Source organism: Copadichromis virginalis, linkage group LG14, assembly GCF_057382275.1.
Source record: "Copadichromis virginalis isolate Kocher_CV1m ecotype Utaka linkage group LG14, C_Virginalis_male_GT1.1, whole genome shotgun sequence".
Lineage (NCBI taxonomy): Eukaryota > Metazoa > Chordata > Actinopteri > Cichliformes > Cichlidae > Copadichromis > Copadichromis virginalis.
The window spans coordinates 1253426-1275145 of NC_140631.1; the positions used below are offsets into that span (position 1 = coordinate 1253426).

A 21720-nucleotide genomic window follows, 5' to 3' on the forward strand; every position below is an offset into this window, starting at 1 on the left:
ACTTTTACTGCTTGCACACTGGACGCTTATCTTAGTTTGATCTGAGAAAACAAACAGCCCCCTCTGCACGAGGTGCATCATCACCAGCTGTAAGGGTACTGGAACCAGTGCAGTCGTGCTCAGGCCTGTTCTTCCAGCTCCCAGAGTCAACTAGATGTGAAGGTTAGTCTTAAACACTGAAAAACCACCAGAGACGAAGATAAGAGCCCATAAAGGAAAAGCTGAGGAGACTGAGAGAAGCCTCTGTCTGTTTTGTCGTAACTGTTTTCAGCAGCTGTCACACATTAAAGACGTCTCTGTGGTAATTAAATAAGAGGGACCATGAAGGCAGAGGTTTAATGTCGGGGATGAGGGGGTGAAGTCAAACAACTGTGTGTGTGTTTGCCTTTGTTTCATGTGCAGTGTGTAAATACATTAAATTTGCATTCATGATCATTCCCCAGTGAGTATTGTGGAAAACCAGTCGGCTCCAGTCTGACTTTCTCTGTGTTTTCCATGGAAGTTTCAACATGAAGCTTTTTCCTCTGAGGCTGTTGTGCCGTAGCACCACTCGCTGATTCTATCAGGTGAGTAAAGAAGCCATTAGACTAACAATCCTGCTCAGCAGAGGAAACATAGAAAGAGCTCTTCAGTGACTTTATGGTTGTTTTCACATGAGTTGTTTATGTGGAAAATATGTCTTGACCGACCTGCTTCCTTCACTTAGCATCTGTTTGTTGAGTAAACAGGACTCTGTTGTCACTTTCTCTGCACAGCTGCATGGTGTTTGACCTGCTGACCTATTCACTGTTTCTCTTATCAGGCCTGGATGTTTATTGTTCAGAAAACAAGTACGAGTGAAAACAGCCCTTGATTTATTCAATAAAGAAACACCTCTGATACGAACACAACAGCAAAGACTCCCTTATCGGCCGTTGCGAAACACTGTGAAGCTGTGTACACCACCACACGTTACGTGATAACAGTCCGTGGCCAAAGTTTAATGTTACACCAGGTTTAAAAATGTGTTCATATCTGTCCTGTCTGACAATTGGATGATTGCTGTTATGGTTGCTTAAACATTAACATGCACAAAAGAAGCACTGTGTCGACACACACCCGGTTTACTCAACAAATCTCATCTTAAACCTTCAAAGAGGCATACAAAGTTGAAACATGCTGTGAAGCGCCTGTTTGATTAGGCTCATTGGAGCACACTCCAGATGTTGTGTGCTTATGTTTTCCAGAAAAGCCAAGGTTAAAAAGACCAAAACATAATGCAGTGACGTGAAAATCATCCAAACACTATTGAAATTCAATGAAAATAATATGACAGACAAACAGGTTTTACACTGGCTCAGTAAGCAGTACATCTGCTTTGCTCTCAAACTTCTAGATCCAGAAAAGCTTCTCCTAAATTTGATTTGTGAATGACGACCTTCAGACTGAAGAGCAGAGAGACCACCCAGCTTGTTATCAGTGATGCATTTGTTCCATATCGTTGCTGAATGATAGCTGCAGGTTTGGGAGCAACACATGCATCCAGCAAAGCAAAACAACATCCATACCTTCACTTATTCAGGCTCACAAAGAGGCTGAAACCTAGACCGGCGTTTATAGGTCACCATACTGTCACAGCACAGGTCAAAAAACAGGCCAATGTTTTATTCACATTTTGATTTGGCACAGACTGTTTCACTAGAGCTCCTTCTTGATGCACGGTCTAAAAATGAGGATTTTACAAGTGTGTCATTAAAATATAGGCAAGCGACCCAGTGGACGGACACCATGATGTGGTCAGCCACATGTGTAACATGCTGTAGGCGGAGGAGAGGAGACTTTGTGTGCATTTTGTGTCTGTTGCTGTCAGACAAACGAGATATGAAGGGTCATACCTCTGTTTTCTTTTCCGACTCTCCTTTACACAAGAGGCAAAAATGACTGGAATCTGGATAAAATCTCACCCCAAGCCTGAGGAGAGGCTTGGGGTGAGGTGACTACTCTTGATTTGGCGTTCTTTAGATAAAACTGAACTTAACACACAAACATGTGCAAGCATGCTCACTTACTCCTGATACAGTCACAGTTACTGATCGTAGGTGGAGAGCGTGTAAGTTGCTCCTCTTGCAACAGACTGAGCTGGGACGGCAAAACTGGGAGAAGTGGCTGATGGTGCATACGTTACTCAGCAATAAGAAGCTCGGTGATTTCTGAGAACAACTTGGCAAAGAAAACAGGTTACACAGGCACAAGGGCAGGAGACAGGACGACCAAGGAGGCCTGGCTGTCACCATGTCGGTGAGAAACAGGTGTGTAAAGAAGCAGTCCATGGGTGGATGCAGCAGCTCCACCTTAGAGCAAAAGACTATAAAAATAAACTAAAGAGAGCAAAACTGCGACTTCTTTCTACTCACTTTAGGCCCTCAGAGCACTTCGTACCACGAGTCGCATTCACCTGATCACGTTCATACAGTGCTTTTATATGTGCCTGAGCACTTTCACCTAAAGTGGCGTTCATTACCTTACCTTAAAAAAAGGGTTTCTGACAACGCGTCTAAACCTGATCCCCAGTATGAATAATACTGGACCAGTTAAATATAAGCTGCAACCCCAGGGCTGAAAAAAGAAGCCAAAGTAAACTCCAACAACTAAACTGTTCAGTTTATAGAAACATCAGTGCGTCTGTGGACAGATGGATGTGCATCACTTTCTTCTCTTTGCTGTTGTTTTTCCTTCACATTGTGGAAGCGTGGGTCATACTTATCGATTAAAATGTTCTTATTATAATATTAGACGATGAGGATTCGACAGAAGAAAAACATGGAGCCTGTTGTTTACAGTTATCGACTCAGGTGATAGTGTTAACTAGCCCACACTGTGCAGTTATCACAGGTTTTAGCTTCCAGGGTGTTTTTTCTTGCTTACAGTTTTTGTTTGAAAATAGTTCCTTTTTTCATTCATTTCACTTTTAGTCCAGATTCCTTATGATGATTTATGGCAAATGCCAGAGGCAAGATTCAAAAAACATAAAGTATAGGATTGCGGACTTCCCATGTGTTTTCTTTGCACTTGGACGAGTTGGCACGGTGTCTTTGTTGGGCCGTGCAGAGTGCGTGGACACACTCACATCCTGTAACTCAGTAACTAAGAGAACAATGGTTTCCTGCACATTTAGCTTGTAAATGGATAAAGACTTTACACTGGTAGAAGTTATCGTGGTTCCTGGAATATGATGGCATATAAAGTTTTGTCTTTGTCGGCATGCAGAAATGCCACTGCCACTTAATAAAGCTGATTGCGGCGCTCTGCTCCAGCCTAAATGTTTTGGGTTATTTTTCCACACTTATCAGCTGCCGTCAAGTGTCTCCAAGGGGATTTCCACATATGCTGGCTCAGCGGGAGTGAAAGGGATGCCTGCCAACAGGATCTTTGGAGCACGCACTCCTCGTTTATTGTGTTAGTTTGAGACACTAGTTTCAAGTGAGCTAGGTTGGAAGTGCGACCAGGAAGTCACAAAATAATCCAGACTTTTATGATTTCTTTCTTTTGTTTGTCTGTTTTAGCAGACAAATACTTGGAAAACCTTTTCCATGCTCCATGATTAAGTTTGGCACAAAGAATCAAGAACAAACTGTCCACAAATTACCAAACACACGCATCCGCTTTCATAACGAGATTCAACTTGCCATTTTAAAGACATAAGATAGCAGCAGAAAGATGTTTTACATAGTTTGGCAGCTGCTTTATGTATCTAATAATCATTCGTGACACTGAGCCAAAGGCCTGCTCTAGATAAACTCAAGTAAAATCGGTCAGGCATTAAAAAAGCTTATTTCTTTTTCTTCCCATTTTCATGCAACATGAAAAATTGTTATTAAATATTCAGTACTTCAGTGTTGCACGAGGGGAAACTTGAGGTAATGCAAATATTAAGCAGTGAGTGACTATTAAGTGTAATAATCCACACTGGTCAGTTACACGGTGGCTGTAGCTCTGGTGGGAGAGCAGCTCACCTACTAACATTGTGTGTGTGTGTGTGTGTGTGTGTGTGTGTGTGTGTGTGTGTGTGTGTGTGTGTGTGTGTGTGTGTGTGTGTGAGATCGAAAGCACTAAACAGGACAAGAGTGCTCAGAGTAGAAAATCAGTCCATTTACTGAATTTCTTGTTTTTTGACAGGTAGCCTAATAAACTGGCTGAGCTCCGTGTAAAATCTGTAAGTATAATAAGAGGGGGTTGCAGCTTCAACAGTGCTTGTTTCACAGTCTGGAGAAATTATTGAGAGTTTGTTGAAAAAATCAGATAAATGGACTGACACCTGTCTGAGGAGTCAAAGTACTTTTTAAATACCAGTCTCATTCACACACAGCGACTCCAGCATTACGCGACAACTCGGAGCTCAAGCATTCTTGAAAAAGCCAAACCAACCCTCTGATTAGCAGACGTCCTGCTCTGTTAGCTGAGCTGCAGCCACTGTGAGTCGGCTTGTCTGTTAATCTGTTCTCCTTTGATCTCTGAACTCCCAGTGAAATACTGCCCTGCAGGCCAAAGTCAAATCTCAGACGTTTCCTTGCCTTCATTTCCAATTGTTGCGTTACAGCTGAGTTCAGCCCTGACATGTTATCAGCCTGTGATATTTACTTTCACACTCTTCCCACATTTTTCACTTTTATTTGTTACCTGTGGCTACAGGGCATGTTCACAGGGTGAAGTCTGAACCTGCTGGCTGAAGCAAACATCCCGACTTTTACAGTGGAAACTCTGCAATAGACAAGCGCACATTACAAGCACAGTGCTGACTTTTACACATTTTTATTTTGTGCAGCAAAACATTAGCGTATGAAAATATATCATTTAGTTTTTATTACAAATGAATTGATTAAAGTAAAGCAGACCAAGTGAAATGCAAAGCAAACAACCTCACTGAGCCAAATCGTATTTACAGTCAGGATACAAAGTAATACTGTTCACGGTCTCATCATAAAGCATTGTAGCACATCTCAGAGCTCAGCGGGAAATCCTTCTGGAAACAGCTGTCTTCTACAGGATACACCTGGGGATAGTCTGTGGGAGCAAAGTAAGGTGCGCATTCTGGGGTGGGGGGGCTCTCCTGCTGGCCTGACCAACAGTGTGGCAAGCTGTAATATTCCTGGGGGCCACAGTGCTGATAGTGGTATTGCTGTGGGCTGAAGCTTGACTCCATTCTGGTGGGCGAGTCATAGCATGAGGAGGAGGAGGAGGAAGAGAAGGAGTCCTGTGGGGAATAAGTGTTGGGATCCACAGGGTTGCAGAAAGTCAGTGACTCCAATGAGGAGCAAGGGGCCTGAAAGAGAGGAGGACATCGAAATTACTTTGGGCAGGACTGCAGGTGTGCCACATGGTGGTCATCCAACCAAAGCTAGGCCCAGGGCTCACCAGGAACACTTGTGAGTGGTGTTTTTGATTTAATGCATTCATTTGTGTGCAGACAGCTTACAAAACTGACATGCAGCTGTTTATCCTGCCAGACAGGTCATTTTATCAAACACAAACAGCTGTAATCACAGTCAAAGCAAGACTAGCTCCTTCAAATATATCCACACAAACCTATCCACTACATGCTGAACAGACACTGACAGTGTTTGTGGAAATAAACGACCACCACACCAAACCTCTGTTCCAAATAAACGCATTGCTATTGCTCGTATCTCGTATGCTTTTAAAACAATCTTTCAATTTTGGTCACAAACAGAAGAACTAGGAAATTTTTCCGTTTTGTCACAAAAGTTTTAAGAAATCCCAGTTTCTGATTATTTCTTTAATGACGGTGTTTCGTTGGTGCCAGCTGAGACCTACCATCCCCTGGCCGTAGTAGTCCGCATCTGAGGACAGTCCGTGGTACCAAGGCTGAGGGGAGGTTGGAAAAGGAGGCAGAGGGGTGTCGTAGGTGGTACCACCGTATCCGTTGCCGGGCAACATCACATCCCCAAACTGCTGCTGCTGCTGCACCTGGATGCCGCACTCCTGCATCTGGATGTTGCACGCGCTGTCAGGGACTGGAAACGAGATGGTGGCTCGAAGCTGGAGGGCCAGCGACCCGCAGCTGCTGGCTTCAGCTGGGGGGACAGAGGGAGGAGGAGCCACATGGCCACCTGCCGAGATTCAGTGTAACAGTCAGACCGAAAATATCCAGAATACAAACACATGCGATGAAAACAAGCGAACCACACGCTCTGGGTTAATCATTGCCTATCATTTAATCACGGACTAGGATATATCTGCGACCACTTTGAAAGGGCGTGGTCTGAGAGACCACGGTGGAACTCCACCCCTCTGAAATCTGAATGCCTCTTGCCCCCCGTCCAACTGAAAAAGGCGTCCTCAATAATTGATGCATATTTATATGTTTATTTTACAGAATTTTTGACCCCCCAAACAAACAAACAAACAAACAAACAACTTGATTAAGATCATCAGACTGTGACGCTTAGGGCAGGCCGCTGTAGTGCATGTGTGTCTTTCTGGGATGTATTTTAGCACACTGGGTGGACAAACCTACTTTGGAAAGTGGACGCGCGAAGCTCCTGTAGTTCCAAGCAAGCCTGATGCATCTGCTGATCAGGAAGAAAGAGAAATACAGAGGAGGGGGAAGGCGATACCAGATTATTAATGGCTGCTTTCCTGTAAATGAGTTGAGTGGCTTATTTTGATAAAACGGGCTATCAGTGATTTACAGGTGCAGGCTTGCACAGAGCGGTATTCTCAGCAGAAAAAAGGTGAGACTGAGAGCAGGGGACAAGGGTAAAGAGGCGTGGGGGAGGGAGGAGTTACCGCATTAAGCTTCTTGTTGTTGGCCTCCTTCTCTCTGTGCCTCCGCAGCAACTCCTTGACCGTGATCTTCACCCGGACCCCCGGGTACACCTTCAGTTGATCTTAATGAAGAGCACAGTGTGTCACTCATGCGCAGTAATCTCCTCTTAAAGCAAACTAAACCAGTCGTGCACTCTTCTCCTCCCTCTCCCTGCTCCTCCAGTAAAGCACCACAAAGCATTTCTTACACATCACAGCTTATTTTGTTTCCAGTAAACTGAAATCGCTCCATGAAGTGTCGCTTCATTCTAATAAACTGCTGAAAGATTGTCTTTTAAGATTTTGTAAAAGAATATAACGAAGTGCTTTGAATTATCCAAAGATCCTATTTTATCACCGGTGCGTAAAGGTCGTTTCCACCGCTCAGTGTTTCTGAGTGTTACTGGCGGCTGATCCCCTCCCCGGAGCCTCCCGGTCGGGAGACGTTTTCACTGCACCCTGTAGCCCTGAGCTGCCACGCCCCAGTCAGAGGCAGAAGAAATCGGCTCTTAACGCGTTAAAGTAAGTAGATTTTATTACGCATATACGATCGAATGAATGTAAAGTAAATAAAAATAGGCGAGGAGATGAAAGAGAAGTTTGTCTGGCACGGTGGGATGAGGTTAAAGCTGAAGCGCGCAGACAAAGAGTCAGCAAAGCGATCCGCGACCAAAACGGAACAAAATTTCGAAACTAGAAGGAGCCGCTGATCTGCGCTTTTGGATCGAAGCGCTGCAGTTTTCAAGGAAACGAGCCTCCCGCGTGGTGCACGTGCGCGGTCACTTAGTGAAAGTTTGATCAGGTCGTTATGGAAAAATTTCGAGGCGATTTCAGCCCGGTGCTGTTTACAATTCAAAACCCCGAGCTCTACACCAATCTCCGTTACTTTATTCAAATCACCCCTGCCCCCCACCACGAACGCCTGACAGTTAAAGGCAATGGGAGTAATTGGCAGTTTTTTTCTTCCTTACTTGAAGCTTGATTAAGATACGGTGAAAGAACGTCTCGTATAGGTGCGGACGATTTAGGCCTAAAGGCGATATTTAAAGCATTCAGGGCTGCGAACATTTTAGAGAATGTGTTAAGAGATGAAACCTCATCTGATAAATATTCATACAGAGAAATGCTACTTTATGATTTGTCTTAAATGTGGCAGACGCTGGCCAAAACGAAAGGCAGACACATCCCACTCGAACACACAGAACACCCTGTTGCGCACAGACAGCCCGACCACACAGCCCGCGAGACTTCCAGTTGAATTTTTCCAAACTTAAAATGATCTTTAAAAATGATCATCTGCGCGTCCTGATGTGCGTCGACAGACGACAGTCGGCAGAACTATAACACACAGTAAAGCCATAAACGCCAGTGAAGCTTGGAGAAGTCTTTGAGTGGAGAACGCTACACAAACAGGTGGAATCAGGTGGCATTAAAGTTATTCTACACGTGGAAGTTTAATCTAGCCCATTCTACTTTAATTTAAATATGGGAAGAAGTGGGCATTTATGGGGGGTGAGCACTCCACTTAAACACACAAATCGTGTGCTTTCAATATTTCCAATAAACTCTACATTACACCCCCCCCCCCCCCCTCCTTTGTCTTCCAAACAGGGAAAAATGCAAGAAAATGATTTCCTGAAGAAAATCCGAGGTGAAACTCACCGGACATGATGGCTGGGATGGAGAGATGATTCCTGGAGAAGAGCTGAGGGACTCAACAATGTCCTTTTCTGCCTCAGCAAAATGGCCAAGAACGAAATTTCTGCAAAAGTCTCCAAAAATAGCAACACAAATGTCTTACAGCAGAGCCAGAGCATACAGAATGATTGTAATAGAGCTGGGGACATATTAGTTTGAGATTTTCTCCCTCCATTCCCTCTATTTAAAACCCCTAGAACTCAATGATTTGACAATGATTTGATTGCGCGTTACTTACCATTTGAATATTCAGAGGCAACTCTCTCAAATCGATTTTCAGTAAAATCACTAAGCATGAACACTGTATCAAATCCACTTTAATCTCATATATTAGTATTTTACACTTTAACCTCGAAAAAAATGCACTTTTATTCATTTTACCCTCCTTTTGCACTATCCCAGCATCAGCCCCCTTCACTTAGCACTGCAGCACCCACGACTGCTTCCGTGCAACCTTAAGAGCGCATTTCACCTCAAACCTCGCGTTTAGCCTAGTCACGCATTTTAAAAAGTTTATTTCATAAAAAAATACATTAAAAGTGGCAAAGAGGGAAAGTGGGTGTGGCAAGGGCCAACAGCCCTCGTTGGCATGGCAGGGCCTCCAGCTCCATCAGAGTGCTCACACCTGCTGGGAGAACAGGGAGAGAGGCTCAGCAGCTTCACGCACAGTTCTGTCCTTGTCTTGGTTATATTTTCATGAAAATAAAAATGCGTTTCAGGATCAAAGGTTTCCGGTAAAGTGTGCCGTTTAAGAACCGGCCTTTGAAATGTTTAACTCCCCCAGCATTATGATTTATGATCATTATGATCAAAAACGGTTATTATTTTAGATTTTCTATCAAATCTGTGTTGAAATCGAGTAAATAAATAAATAAATGAATAAATAACGAAACTAAAAACAAACATTGCAGCTCCTTCTTTGCACTGAAGTCCCTTACACTACACTTCGAGTGTATTTTATTTCTCAGACTGTTTGTGGTGCGAAGGTCAGAAGATAAAATGAACTCAACTATATCAACGTTACATTCATCACACTTGGATAAATGCATCCAAAATAAAATTGTGCCATAAACCGGTCAAAATATGTGAATTAAGACCCGGATCTATGAATATTATTACATTTATTACAGTAATAATAACTCAAAGCTTGATTATGACTGCAGCATCTATAACATTATTCATCATAGATGCTGCAGTAACATTGTTAGATTATTAGGGCGTCCTCGCGCCATAAGAACAGCAAACTGATTAAAAACTGATATGTGCTAACACATCATCATCATCATCATCATCATCATCATCATTTCTATTCGTCCATTAAAATCAATCTTTGTGCATCCTGCTTTAAACAAAGTGCTCTCTTCTCTGCACATCCCCGTTTCCTCGCCCAGCATTGTCCGCCTCTTCTCACAGCGCCCCCTCCTGCAGCCGCGGCGCAGCGGCTCCACCTACAGGCCACAAATGGAAATGTTTATGAAAGCATTCTGTCTTTCCACACACACACACACACACACACACACACACACACACACACACACACACACACACACACACGATAGTGTGCATTCATGGTATATTTTTGTGCACTGGCAGTTTTTTTTGTGATCATATGTTGGAAAATGAAACTGTTATCAATCAGTCTAGATGTATGATGCATGATCAGATGCATGATCAAAATCTAATTATAGTTTTCCTCATTAATAATTTCATTTTTCTGATGAAGCCATCAAACCATGACAACACTTCCACCGTGTTTTGCAGAGGGCTGCAGACACTCACTGCTGAAACTCTCTCCTCCATACTGTCAGCCGACTGGAAAACACTTCAGCAAATAACACAGCACATTTGAAGGTAAAATAAACAGGATAAACAGACAAATGAAAAAAGAAGTAAGGATTTAAAAGCTGACACCATTTGCTCGTCCTACAAAAACCTTTGATATATCTGGAACATGTTTTTTGGTTTTGTGGTTTGTTTCCTATCAGACTCTTTTTGATGGCTTCAGCCCTCCACACACTTCATTCCAGGATGAATTACTAAAATTTCATGTTTAAAGAACAAACAAAAGACATTTTTGTACAAAATCCTACCCACAGGTAGGATAGAGTCAGCATGAAATTAGGATATTTTGTATCCAACAGCCCAGCTACGGTGGCCCTGAGAGTTCAGATGCCCTGCAATGAAAGAAAATAGAAAACTGCCTTAATTCTGCAAAAACACACACAAAAACCCCACAATAGAAGAATCATAAAGAAACAGGTGCAGTGAATGATTAAAGCAACCACGTATCGACAGTATTAAATGAACCATGTGATTAAACCAGACATGACCTGGATTTTTTTCTCCTTCACAACACTGAAGAGATTTCTTTTAAGCGTGTCCCAGTAAAAAGCTCCACATGATCTGGGTTCTGTCACTTTCCTGTGTGAGATTTTAGTTTGTTTTATCATATTTTACATTTACTCAAACACTGAATGCTTCACTGTATTTTTTTTGTTGGTTTGTTTTTGGTCGATCTGCAAGGTCCACAAAAAAACCTGCATATAGGAATCTCCAAAAGTTGATTCTGTTCACCAGGACGTAGCATTTTGTGGGAGAAACATTTCGTCACTCATCCAGGTGACTTCTTCAGTCTCAGCTGACTGCAATGAAAATCAGCTTTTGGAGATTTACTTACCTGGATGATTGAGCATGCATCACGACTGCATCTAGAAAGTTAATTTCTCTCTCTGATAAAAAAAACAGTCCTAATTCCTGATCCTGTGAGATAATGCAACATGTGGGTGAGGGGACTCGCCCAGCAATAACTAGCTTGAAATCATCCAGGTGAGGCAGCCTGAGTAACCTCGCAGGTCGAGTCCTATCAGTCCCACTTGGCAACGGTAGCTGCCATATTGATTATGGCACGAGCCTGCTGTCTAGTAGCCTAGACAGCAGGCTCCAAGGAAAGATTATTTTATTATGGCTCGGATATAATAAGAATAATCCTCAGACTTTTACTGTTTCACTAAAGGTTAAAAAGTGAATGTCCACAACTTGAACCCTGAATCTCTTTTACACCCACTTTTATTCCTCCCTCTCCTACTCGACGTCACATCTTCACATTTTGGCCATTCAATAAAACTGCTGAAGTTTAAATCATTTGATGTCCATTCACACCTTATCTCTCTCACTCTCTCTGATTTAGCACAAAGTTTAAACTTTTAAACTTTAAAATCTCTTAATTACATTTGCCTTGTTATTCTTAACAAAGGGAATTCACATCTACATCACATTTGAACATTCAAATGGATATAATTCACTTCATGTTTCGTTCAGTTTGTTTAATTCTAATTCAGTTAGATTTGTCTTTAGCACATTCTCACATGAACATTTATTGTAACATAAACCCTTCTTAATTCAAGTACAGAGGAATAATTTTGTTTGTCACTATTCATTTATTTATTTTAGGCTTTAACTTCTTTCATTAAATCATTTGTTAGTCAGACATTCTCTCTCCAGGTCTGACGACAACCTGTAGATTTCTTCCAAAGTGTTCACCACATACATTAATGTAACCCAGTGTGTTTGTTTCTTGTCATGGTTTCGGCTGATTCGCAGGCAGCAGGTGGACCCAAACGCAGGACTCAAACTTAAAAAGTTAACTGAAGAGGCAGCTTCACTGCTGCAGCACAAACGATCCAAACACAAGAGCGTGAACTAAAACTAGAACTAGGACTCCTCAAGGACCACAGAGGAAACACATTATTTACACAGCGCTAAATCACAACAACAGTCGCCTCATGGCGCTTTATATTGTACGGTAGACCCTACAATAACACATACAGAGAAAAACCCAACAATCATATGACCCCCTATGAACAAGCACTTTGATGACAGTGGGAAGGAAAAACTCCCTTTTAACAGGAAGAAACCTCCGGCAGAACCAGGCTCAGGGAGGGGCGGGGCCATCTGCTGTGATTGGTTGGGATGAGAGAAGGAAGACCGGATAAAGACATGCTGTGGAAGAGAGACAGAGGTTAAAAACAGATATGATTCAATGCAGAGAGGTCTGTTAATACATAGTGAGTGAGAAAGGAGACTGGAAAGGAAAAACTCAATGCATCATGGGAATCCCCGGCAGCCTATGTCTATTGCAGCATAACTAAGGGAGGATTCAGGGTCACCTGGTCCAGCCCTAACTATATGCTTTAGCAAAAAGGAAAGTTTGAAGCCTAATCTTGAAAGTAGAGATAGTGTCTGTCTCCTGAATCCAAACTGGAAGCTGGTTCCACAGAAGAGGGGCCTGAAAACTGAAGGCTCTGCCTCCCATTCTACTTTTAAATACTCTAGGAACAACAAGTAGGCCTGCAGAGCGAGAGCGAAGTGCTCTAATAGGGTGATATGGTACTACAAGGTCATTAAGATAAGATGGGGCCTGATTATTTAAGACCTTGTATGTGAGGAGCAGGATTTTGAATTCTGGATTTAACAGGAAGCCAAAACAGGAGAAATCTGCTCTCTCTTTCTAGTCCCTGTCAGGACTCTTGCTGCAGCATTTTGGATCAGCTGAAGGCTTTTCAGGGAGTTTTTAGGACTTCCTGATAATAATGAATTACAGTCGTCCAGCCTGGAAGTAATAAATGCATGAACTAGTTTTTCAGCGTCACTCTGAGACAGGATATTTCTAACTTTAGAGATGTTGCACAAATGGAAGAACGCAGTCTTACATATGTGTTTAATATGTGTGTTGAAGGACATGTCCTGGTCAAAAATGACTCCAAGGTTCCTCACAGCGTTACTGGAGGCTAAGGTAATGCCATCCAGAGTAAGAATCTGCTTAGATACCATATTTCTAAGCTTTTCAGGGCCGTTACAGCATAATGAGGGTACGACACAACACAGAGCAAGGAGAAAACAGGGCTTAAATACACACCGGAGTAATCAGGGAATTGGAGACAGGAGAGACAGAGCTGGGATCATTTAGGCATAACATGACAAGGGGAAGCAAAACCAGACACACTGCACACAGGACAGGGACTATCAAAATAAAACAGGAAACATGAGACAGTTCACAAAGATGTGGACTTGACACTGAGAAATAGACTGAATATGACATGTGGAACACACGGAGGACATAGTGACTCAAACTACAAGCAAGAACAACAAAATTAAACACAAAACACTGGGTCAGACTCAGGAACATGGCAGGTTTGATTTGGGGTTTTTGTGTTAGACACGTTTATATACAAACACATTGTAATATCATAATATAATATTTTTAAATAGTGAATTAAAACAGTACACATGCTTCACACCCAGAAAAAGACGACTGGATTCAAACACAATTTAATACACAGTGTGGATGGGTGTGGTTTATGGCTCCGCTGCAGGGATGGGGTGGAGCAGTGGGTTGAGGAACAGTGTCAGGAGAGGCCAGTTGGAATTATTTCAGTAGGACACTGGATACGGAGGGGAGGGGGGGGGATGCGGGAGAGGCTGGAAAGCAACACCAGCAACGCTCTGTACAGAAGTCACACTCTCCCACAGCGCTGTGTGTATGGGCTCCTAACATCACACACAGCTTTGCAATACAATGATGCATTAATGATATTTATATCAACGTTTTAACAACTGTAGGGTGTTCGTTATTACCTGTGAGATATTAATCGGCATGATGTCTGCTGCTTGTGGATAACTCCAACAGTCAGGACATAAAAACTGTTTAAAGCTAAATGAAACCAATTGCCATGGCATCAATTCAGCTTAACCCAGAACAGGTTAGCACGAATCCACATGATGCACTGAGCAAGAGTGGGTGAGTGACCAAAAGAATGAACAACTAATCAGTGTCTGTCCCAACCAAATGTCAGTCATGGTCTCATTCTGGTCACCAACACAAAAATATTCTGGTTCCACTACTGTTACAGTGACAGCAACAGTATGACATACAAACATATCATATTGCTTGTGATACAGAAACTGTGCTGGTATAAAGCTTTAAATGCTCTATGCCTGCATACCTGTCACTGATCCAGCAGTATTTGATGCCATCTGGTACAGAGCCATTCTCAGGTCTGTTCCTCTTATCTAATTAATGCTTACACTTAAAACTGCTGGCCAAGGGTAAAAGTAATTCAGTAAAATCATAATTCACGTCGGCAGTAATGACACCCGGTTACGCCAATCGGAGGTCACTAAAATCAATATTGAATCGGTGTGCAACTTTGCCAAAACAATGTCGGACTCTGTAGTTTTCTCTGGTCCCCTCCCCAATCAGACCAGGAGTGACATGTTTAGCCGCATGTTCTCCTTAAATTGCTGGCTGTCTGAGTGGTGTCCCAGAAACGATGCGGGCTTCATAGATAATTGGCAAACCTTCTGGAGGAAACCTGGTCTTGTTAGGAGAGATGGCATCCATCCCACTTTGGATGGAGCAGCTCTCATTTCTAGAAATATGGACAAATTTATTAAACCCCCCAAAATATGACTATCCAGAGTTGGGACCAGGAAGCAGAGTTGCAGTCTTACACGCCTCTCTGCAGCTTCTCTCCTCCTGCTACCCCCCCAAAAACCCATCTCCATAGAGACTGTGTCAGCTTCCAAAAAGACAAAAAACAAACTAAAAACCAGCAACAAACAACTTAAACATAAACAATCACAAAGAAAGAACAATACAGTATCCACATCTGAACCAAAGAGTAAAACAGTGAAATGTGGATTATTAAATATTAGGTCTCTCTCCTCCAAGTCTCTGTTAGTACATGACTTAATAATTGATCAACAAATTGATTTACTCTGCCTTACAGAAACCTGGTTGCAGCAGGATGATTATGTTAGTTTAAATGAATCAACACCCCCGAGTCATTCTAACTACCAGAAATCTCGAAGCACAGGCCGAGGGGGCGGTGTGGCAGCAATTTTTCACACCAGCCTATTAATTAACGAAAGACCAAGACAGACTTTTAATTCATTTGAAAGCCTGATGCTTAGCCTCGTCCACGTGAAACTCTTATCTTACTTGTTATCATCTATCGTCCACCTGGGCCTTACACAGAGTTTCTGTTTGATTTCTCAGACTTTATATCTAATTTAGTTCTGAGCTCAGATAAAATAATTATTGTGGGTGATTTTAACATCCATGTAGATGCTAAGAATGACAGCCTCAACATGGCATTTAATCTGTTATTAGACTCAATTGGGTTCTCTCAAAATGTAAAAGAACCCACCCACCACTTTAATCACACTCTAGATCTTGTTTTAACATATGGCATAGAAACTGAACATTTAACAGTGTTTCCTGAAAACCCTCTCCTGTCTGATCATTTCCTGATAACATTTACATTTACAATAATTGATTACACAGCGGTGGAGAGTAGACTTTATCACAGTAGATGTCTTTCTGAAAGCGCTGTAACTAAGTTTAAGAATATAATCCACCCACTGTTATCATCTCCAATGCCCTGTACCAACACAGAGCAGAGCAGCTATCTGAACGCTACCCCAACAGAGGTCGATTATCTTGTTAATAATTTCACCTCCTCACTACGTACGACTCTGGATACTGTACTTACTTAGTACTTAGTTCCTCCTACGCCGAGCGGCGCATCGGGCAGCTAGTGATCTCCATCGATGTCGGTCAGCAGCGACTGCTTCAGCTTCGTCCCAGGCAATGTCGACAGTTCTCAGGTCGTCCATAAATGTTCGACGCCATGTGGTCTTTGGTCGGCCTTGCTTTCGCTTGCCAGTTCGTGGACGCCATGTCATGGCAATCTTAGCTGGGCGATGAGGGGGTAGGCGTAAAATATGTCCCGCAAAGCGAAAGCGTCTTTCTGCAACAACATCGGCTAATGGGCGGGTGCCTGCTCTTCGTAGGACCTCCTCATTTGTTATTCGGTCCCGGTAGGAAATTCTCAGGATTCGCCGCAAGCCACGTTGTTGAAGCACGTTCAGGTGTTGAATAGTTGCACTTGTTGAGCGCCAGGTTTCACTAGCGTAAAGTGCAGTAGGGAAGACAATAGAGTTCAGTAGTCTGATCTTGACCCTTATGTGGCGAGACGAGGTTGGGATATAAAGTAAATACTCTTTGCAGTTTTAAAAAGACAACGCCACCCTGGGAATTTCACCCAGAGAATACTGAAAGTAACACTAAATCACCAGAAAGGCACTTAGGTTCGCTATACTCAGTCCAGAGACGAGGTTCAATGATCAACAAATTCACAATTTATTGGTAATTATTTAAAACACCGAATAAAAACATAATCATAAATATTAAAATACAAATATGCTTAAAAAGGTATTCAGAGCTGAGGCTTACCAGTGGAGGGGCAGGGATGCCACACACAACTACAGAAAGAAAACACACCAAAACACAAGTGCAACACACAATCACACACTCACACTAATAAACTAGACAAGGCAGGTGTGTACACTCAAGGGATCCCACCACCAAGGCACCCTAGTCTCCTCCACGTCGGCACTCCGCATCTGAATAAAAGAAACAAAGAAAATTTTAATATATTACAACAAACTAATGTGTAGCACCGGGGGATAACCCAACTGCAGGACCACACTGGTGATCCACAGCTAGAAAAAGGGCCTCCCACCAGTGGTGTAACAGAGAATCCAAACTACAAATCAAAAAGCAATAAAACAACATACAATCTGAATAAAACTCTAAAATCTGGAGCAAACGGAATCGCCGTACTGCTCCAACTTGCCGTCCACACGACGATAAGTTAACAGGCAATCAATATGCACGCCAGCTGACTCCGATAACCGGCATGCATATGGCCGTTGTCCACGCCGACGTCCACTGTAAAAGCTGACAGCAGCAGGGAAAGAATTCTCACAACGGGAACAGACGGTAAAAGCACAGCAAGGCAAAACAGCAGCACTTCAGTTCGCGTAGCTTGGCGCAAAACTAAGGCCCACACTTCCTGCGAAACATAATAAATAATTACTATAAAAGAACAATAGAAGGCAGAGAGCGTAACAAAAGTTGATTACGTACCAAGTAAGCCGGGTCATAGAACGTAAGCAGAATAGCTCAGAGGAGGCTTCTATAGCTACGACCAGCCGCGATGGAGACTTTAGAGGAGTAACCCACAAACGATCTCTACCACACCGAGGAAGTCAGGTGACCAAAAAGGAGATCACAGGCAAGCGATGCAGAGACACTCAAATGGCCACTATTTATACTAGCGCCCCCTAATGGGCCAGGCTGAAAGTGGGTTGGACCGAGGGATAACATTCATCCTGCCACACTTACATTCAGGGAAGTCGAGTTCCAAATAGGTTGGAGACGTCGCAGGACACCAACTGCCTTCCCTACTCTGGCGTCGACATCCCGATCAGAGACCCCGTCATTCGAGATGATGCTGCCAAGATATGTAAAATTCTCCACCTCTTCAGCACGTTGTTGGTTGATCATGACAGGAATGCGGGCACGTGCATAGCCAACTCGGAGTACCTTGGTTTTTTTGGCGCTGATTCTTAATCCAACTTTCGTTGCCTCCCTCTGCAGGGCCACGGTCAACTTTTGGAGGTCTTCCTGAGTCGAGCCCAGCAGGGCGATGTCATCTGCGAAGTCCAAGTCAGTGAGATTACGCGCTTCGTGCCAGGGCACACCGATGCCAGCTTGGTCAACTGATCGTCGCATGATGAAGTCAATTACCAACAGGAAGAGGAAAGGGGATAGCACGCATCCTTGTCGGACGCCAGTATTGATCTTGAAGAAGGCTGGCTGAGCTACAGTATCCAGTTTTCACTGTGAAAACTAAGGTCTCTAATCAGAAGTACCTGACTCCGTGGTATAATTCTCAAACACGTACCCTAAAGCAGATGACTCGTAATCTGGAGAGGAAATGGCGTGTCACAAATTTAGAGGATCATCATTTAGCCTGGAGAAATAGTTTGCTGCTTTATAAGAAAGCCCTCCACAAAGCCAGAACATCTTACTATTCATCACTGATTGAAGAAAATAAGAACAACCCCAGGTTTCTCTTCAGCTCTGTAGCCAGGCTGACAAACAGTCAGAGCTCTTTTGAGCCAACAATCCCTTTAACGTTAACTAGTAATGACTTCATGAACTTCTTCACAAATAAAATTTTTATCATTAGAGGAAAAAATTACCAGTAATCATCCCACAGATGTAATATTATCTACAGCTACTCTTAGTACCATTGATGTTAAGTTAGACTCTTTTTCTCCAATTGATCTTTCTGAGTTAACTTCAATAATTACTTCCTCCAAACCATCAACGTGTCTTTTAGACCCCATTCCTACAAAACTGCTCAAAGAAGTCCTGCCATTAATTAATTCTTCGATCTTAAATATGATCAACCTATCTCTAATAATCAGCTATGTACCACAGGCCTTCAAGCTGGCTGTAGTTAAACCTTTACTCAAAAAGCATCTCTAGACCCAGCAGTCTTAGCTAATTATAGGCCAATCTCCAACCTTCCTTTCATATCAAACATCCTTGAAAGAGTAGTTGTCAAACAGCTAACAGATCATCTGCAGAGGTTTATTTGAAGAGTTTCAGTCAGGTTTCAGAGCTCATCACAGCACAGAAACAGCTTTAGTGAAGGTTACAAATGATCTTCTTATGGCCTCTGACAGTGGACTCATCTCTGTGCTTGTCCTGCTAGACCTCAGTGCAGCGTTTGTTCCCTATCATATCGAGACTATCTCTCCACTCCGTTACATATTCCATATGTACAGGGTATGACCCCCTCTTGGTCATGGCGTGTGGATACTTCTTTAAGACACTCTGGATAGCCTGGCCACGCCCCACAGCTTACAGATAAAACGGCTTTGCAAACGTGACACCGGTGATTGTTTGATCTCCACTTGTTTGTTTGTGCGTGTGCGGTTCACTGGTAGTACTTACATGTGGTACTGTGTGACTGTGTGTGTGATAGTGGTAGTGGTGTCCATTGTGGGAGCTTGTTTCGGCAGCCTTCCTGGACACTGCCCCCCCCAGCCCCCTATCTCCCTTAGCAAGTCTGTTAGCTTAGCTGCTGTGCTCGAGTGGCTTAGTAGCCTGTGCTCCCCTGCCGTATTGCCTGACTCTCTGTCTGCAGGACCCCCATTGGTAGCTCGGTGTGCTATGCTTCCTGGCAGTCGGCTTGGCGTCTTTTGGGCTGTCCTTGTGCGGCCGCTCTATCGCGGTCCTTGCGTCTTGTGGGACCGGCTCGGGCCAGTCTTGCATCTGCAGACTGTTGCCTCCGTCCCCCGGCTCGGCCTTTGCATCTGGCGAGGCCATGACTTGGGTGGAGTGTATATATGTACAAATTGGTACATTCACTCTGGGTTCGGTTGCACTGTCTCCTAGTGGGGTGTCTTACAGAGTTACCCTGTACAGTTCAGAGGCTACACTGTTGGTGTTAAAGGACATGCACTGCAATGGTTTGAATATGTCTGTCTGACAGACTCCATATTGTGCATGTAAACGGGGAGTCTTGTTCATGCACAGAAGTTACTCACCCCACAGGGTTATGTGCTGGGACCAATACTATTCACATTATACGTGCTTCTCTTTGGCATGTTGTTAGAAAAACGTACTTTTACATACATACCTACATAATTTTCTACACTAACTGGATGTTTTTCCATGAACACATTTTTAATGCTTAAAGTCTTTCAAATAAATCCTCCCTATTACTCATATGGAAATCCTGCTAAATAGGTCCCCTTATTGGTCCTCTAATTATGTGACTTACAGTTGTATATATTTTTGGAGAGAAATCATCTACAAAAACATCTTTCATCAGCCTTTTTTCTCTCCATGTTTCAGAATGGTTCACTGATGTGTTAACATCATAAGATGTCTACCCTGTCACATGTATTTACAGTCATAAGTCAAAGTGTTTAAATTATAATGATAATTAATGTTACAAAAATGGTTTCATTTTTAAAAATATAAAAACATCTTTTTATATAATATATAGTTATATATATATATTTAAAAAACAAACAAACCATAATGCAGTTATAAAGCTTATGATAAAAGATTTATAGTATTATATCCTGAAATAACATTGAATAGTAGGAATGCCCCCACTCAGCAAACACCTACCTGAAGCCAGTTGACACATATCAGTTATTCATACTGCAGCCGTGACTTTGAGACACAAAGTTCTACAGTTTCCTTGTGCTGTATCCAAAAAACAATGAGGTTATTTTCTGTGGCCCTAAAGATCTTAGAACTAGACTCTGGGTGGCATTACCTTGATGTCCAGCAACACTGTGAGGAACTTTCAGATCATGTCCTTCGACGGGCTCTGAACAAATATGCAGGATTGCTATTATCTGTAAAAAGAGTGATGCTAAAACACTAGTTCATGCATGCATTATTTCTAGGCTGGACTACTAAGTCATTAACATCAGGTTGTTCTGAAAGTTGCCTTCAGTTGGTTCAGGTGCTGCAGTGAGAGTACCGGGAATTTAAAAATCCTTCTTAAAATCCTGCAAAGCCTTGAATAATGAGGCCCTATCACATCCAAAAGTCCTATATTTTCATAGTGCCTTCAGACTGAGAGCTGCTCACTCAGAATGGGGGGCGGAGCTTTCCTCTCTCAGACGCCTTTCCTGCTGTGCTGGAGACTGACACGTTCTCTACTTTTAGGATTTTAGGATCAAAACTTTCCATTTTGACGAAGGTATCAGGTGACCCTGAAACATTGCTTAATTATGTTGCTATAGGCTCAGACTGCCGAAGGACTTCATGTGATGCACCGCGATGACGCCACTGTCTCCCTGTTTATATCCCACATTTCAGTCTTCTGTGTCCATAAGCTTTGGCCCAGTCTGCCTATGCTCTCGTTCTTCTTTTCAAGGTTCAAGGTTCAAGGTTCTTTATTATTTGTCACATGCATAGTTATACAAGTATAACACACAGTGAAATGTAGCCTGACACGCTCCTCGACATGTGCAAAAATTGGGGGGGGGGTGTAGAGGAAGAACATTATATATACATATATATATATATATATATATATATATATATATATATATGTATATATATATATATATACACAGACATATACTGTAGTATATACACTGGGTGAATGTGCAGTAGTAGCAGCAAGCAGGTGAATTCTGTACATTAATATGAATAGACATCTGACTATTTTACAGGATAGACAATATAAACATATTTAAAGTTAAAGGAATTGAAATGTACATTGTGCCTTGGTTTAGAGTGTCTGGAAGAGTCCTGTCTCAGTCAGTTAT

The 21720-nt window shown here is 42.7% G+C and overlaps 1 protein-coding gene and 1 long non-coding RNA gene across 4 annotated transcripts; one reads left to right on the top strand and one right to left on the bottom strand.

Moving 5' to 3' along the window:
- Window positions 1–4772: 4772 nt before the first annotated feature.
- On the bottom strand, window positions 4773–6893 carry pou2af3 (POU class 2 homeobox associating factor 3). Of its 2 annotated transcripts, none has more exons than XM_085478957.1 (4): window positions 6787–6893; window positions 6515–6566; window positions 5812–6107; window positions 4773–5299 (listed from the first exon to the last, which is right to left on the bottom strand). In XM_085478957.1, exons 2-4 carry the CDS (start codon window positions 6564–6566, stop codon window positions 4955–4957), a joined length of 693 nt encoding a protein of 230 aa, XP_085335083.1. In that variant the 5' UTR covers window positions 6787–6893; the 3' UTR covers window positions 4773–4954. The 2 variants fall into 2 exon arrangements, with proteins under 2 accessions (XP_085335083.1, XP_085335082.1); XM_085478956.1 differs by having other exon boundaries at window positions 6515–6569.
- On the top strand, window positions 5045–9405 carry LOC146693175 (uncharacterized). 2 transcript variants are annotated; one of them, XR_014923911.1, is made up of 3 exons: window positions 5045–5402; window positions 7175–7326; window positions 8416–9405. It is a non-coding gene; the product is annotated as an uncharacterized LOC146693175 (long non-coding RNA). The 2 variants fall into 2 exon arrangements; XR_014923910.1 differs by lacking the exon at window positions 5045–5402 and having other exon boundaries at window positions 6927–7326.
- The last annotated feature ends 12315 nt before the right edge of the window (window positions 9406–21720 follow it).

Bases quoted from the DNA above. Each gene is read 5' to 3' on its own strand.
- pou2af3 (XM_085478957.1), bottom strand. From the start codon at position 6,566: ATGCATCAGGCTTGCTTGGAACTACAGGAGCTTCGCGCGTCCACTTTC. The intron at 6,108-6,514 runs GTAGGTTTGTCC...GAATCTCGGCAG, and splicing joins TCGCGCGTCCACTTTCCAAA to GTGGCCATGTGGCTCCTCCT. The intron at 5,300-5,811 runs GTAGGTCTCAGC...CCTCTCTTTCAG, and splicing joins ACTACTACGGCCAGGGGATG to GCCCCTTGCTCCTCATTGGA.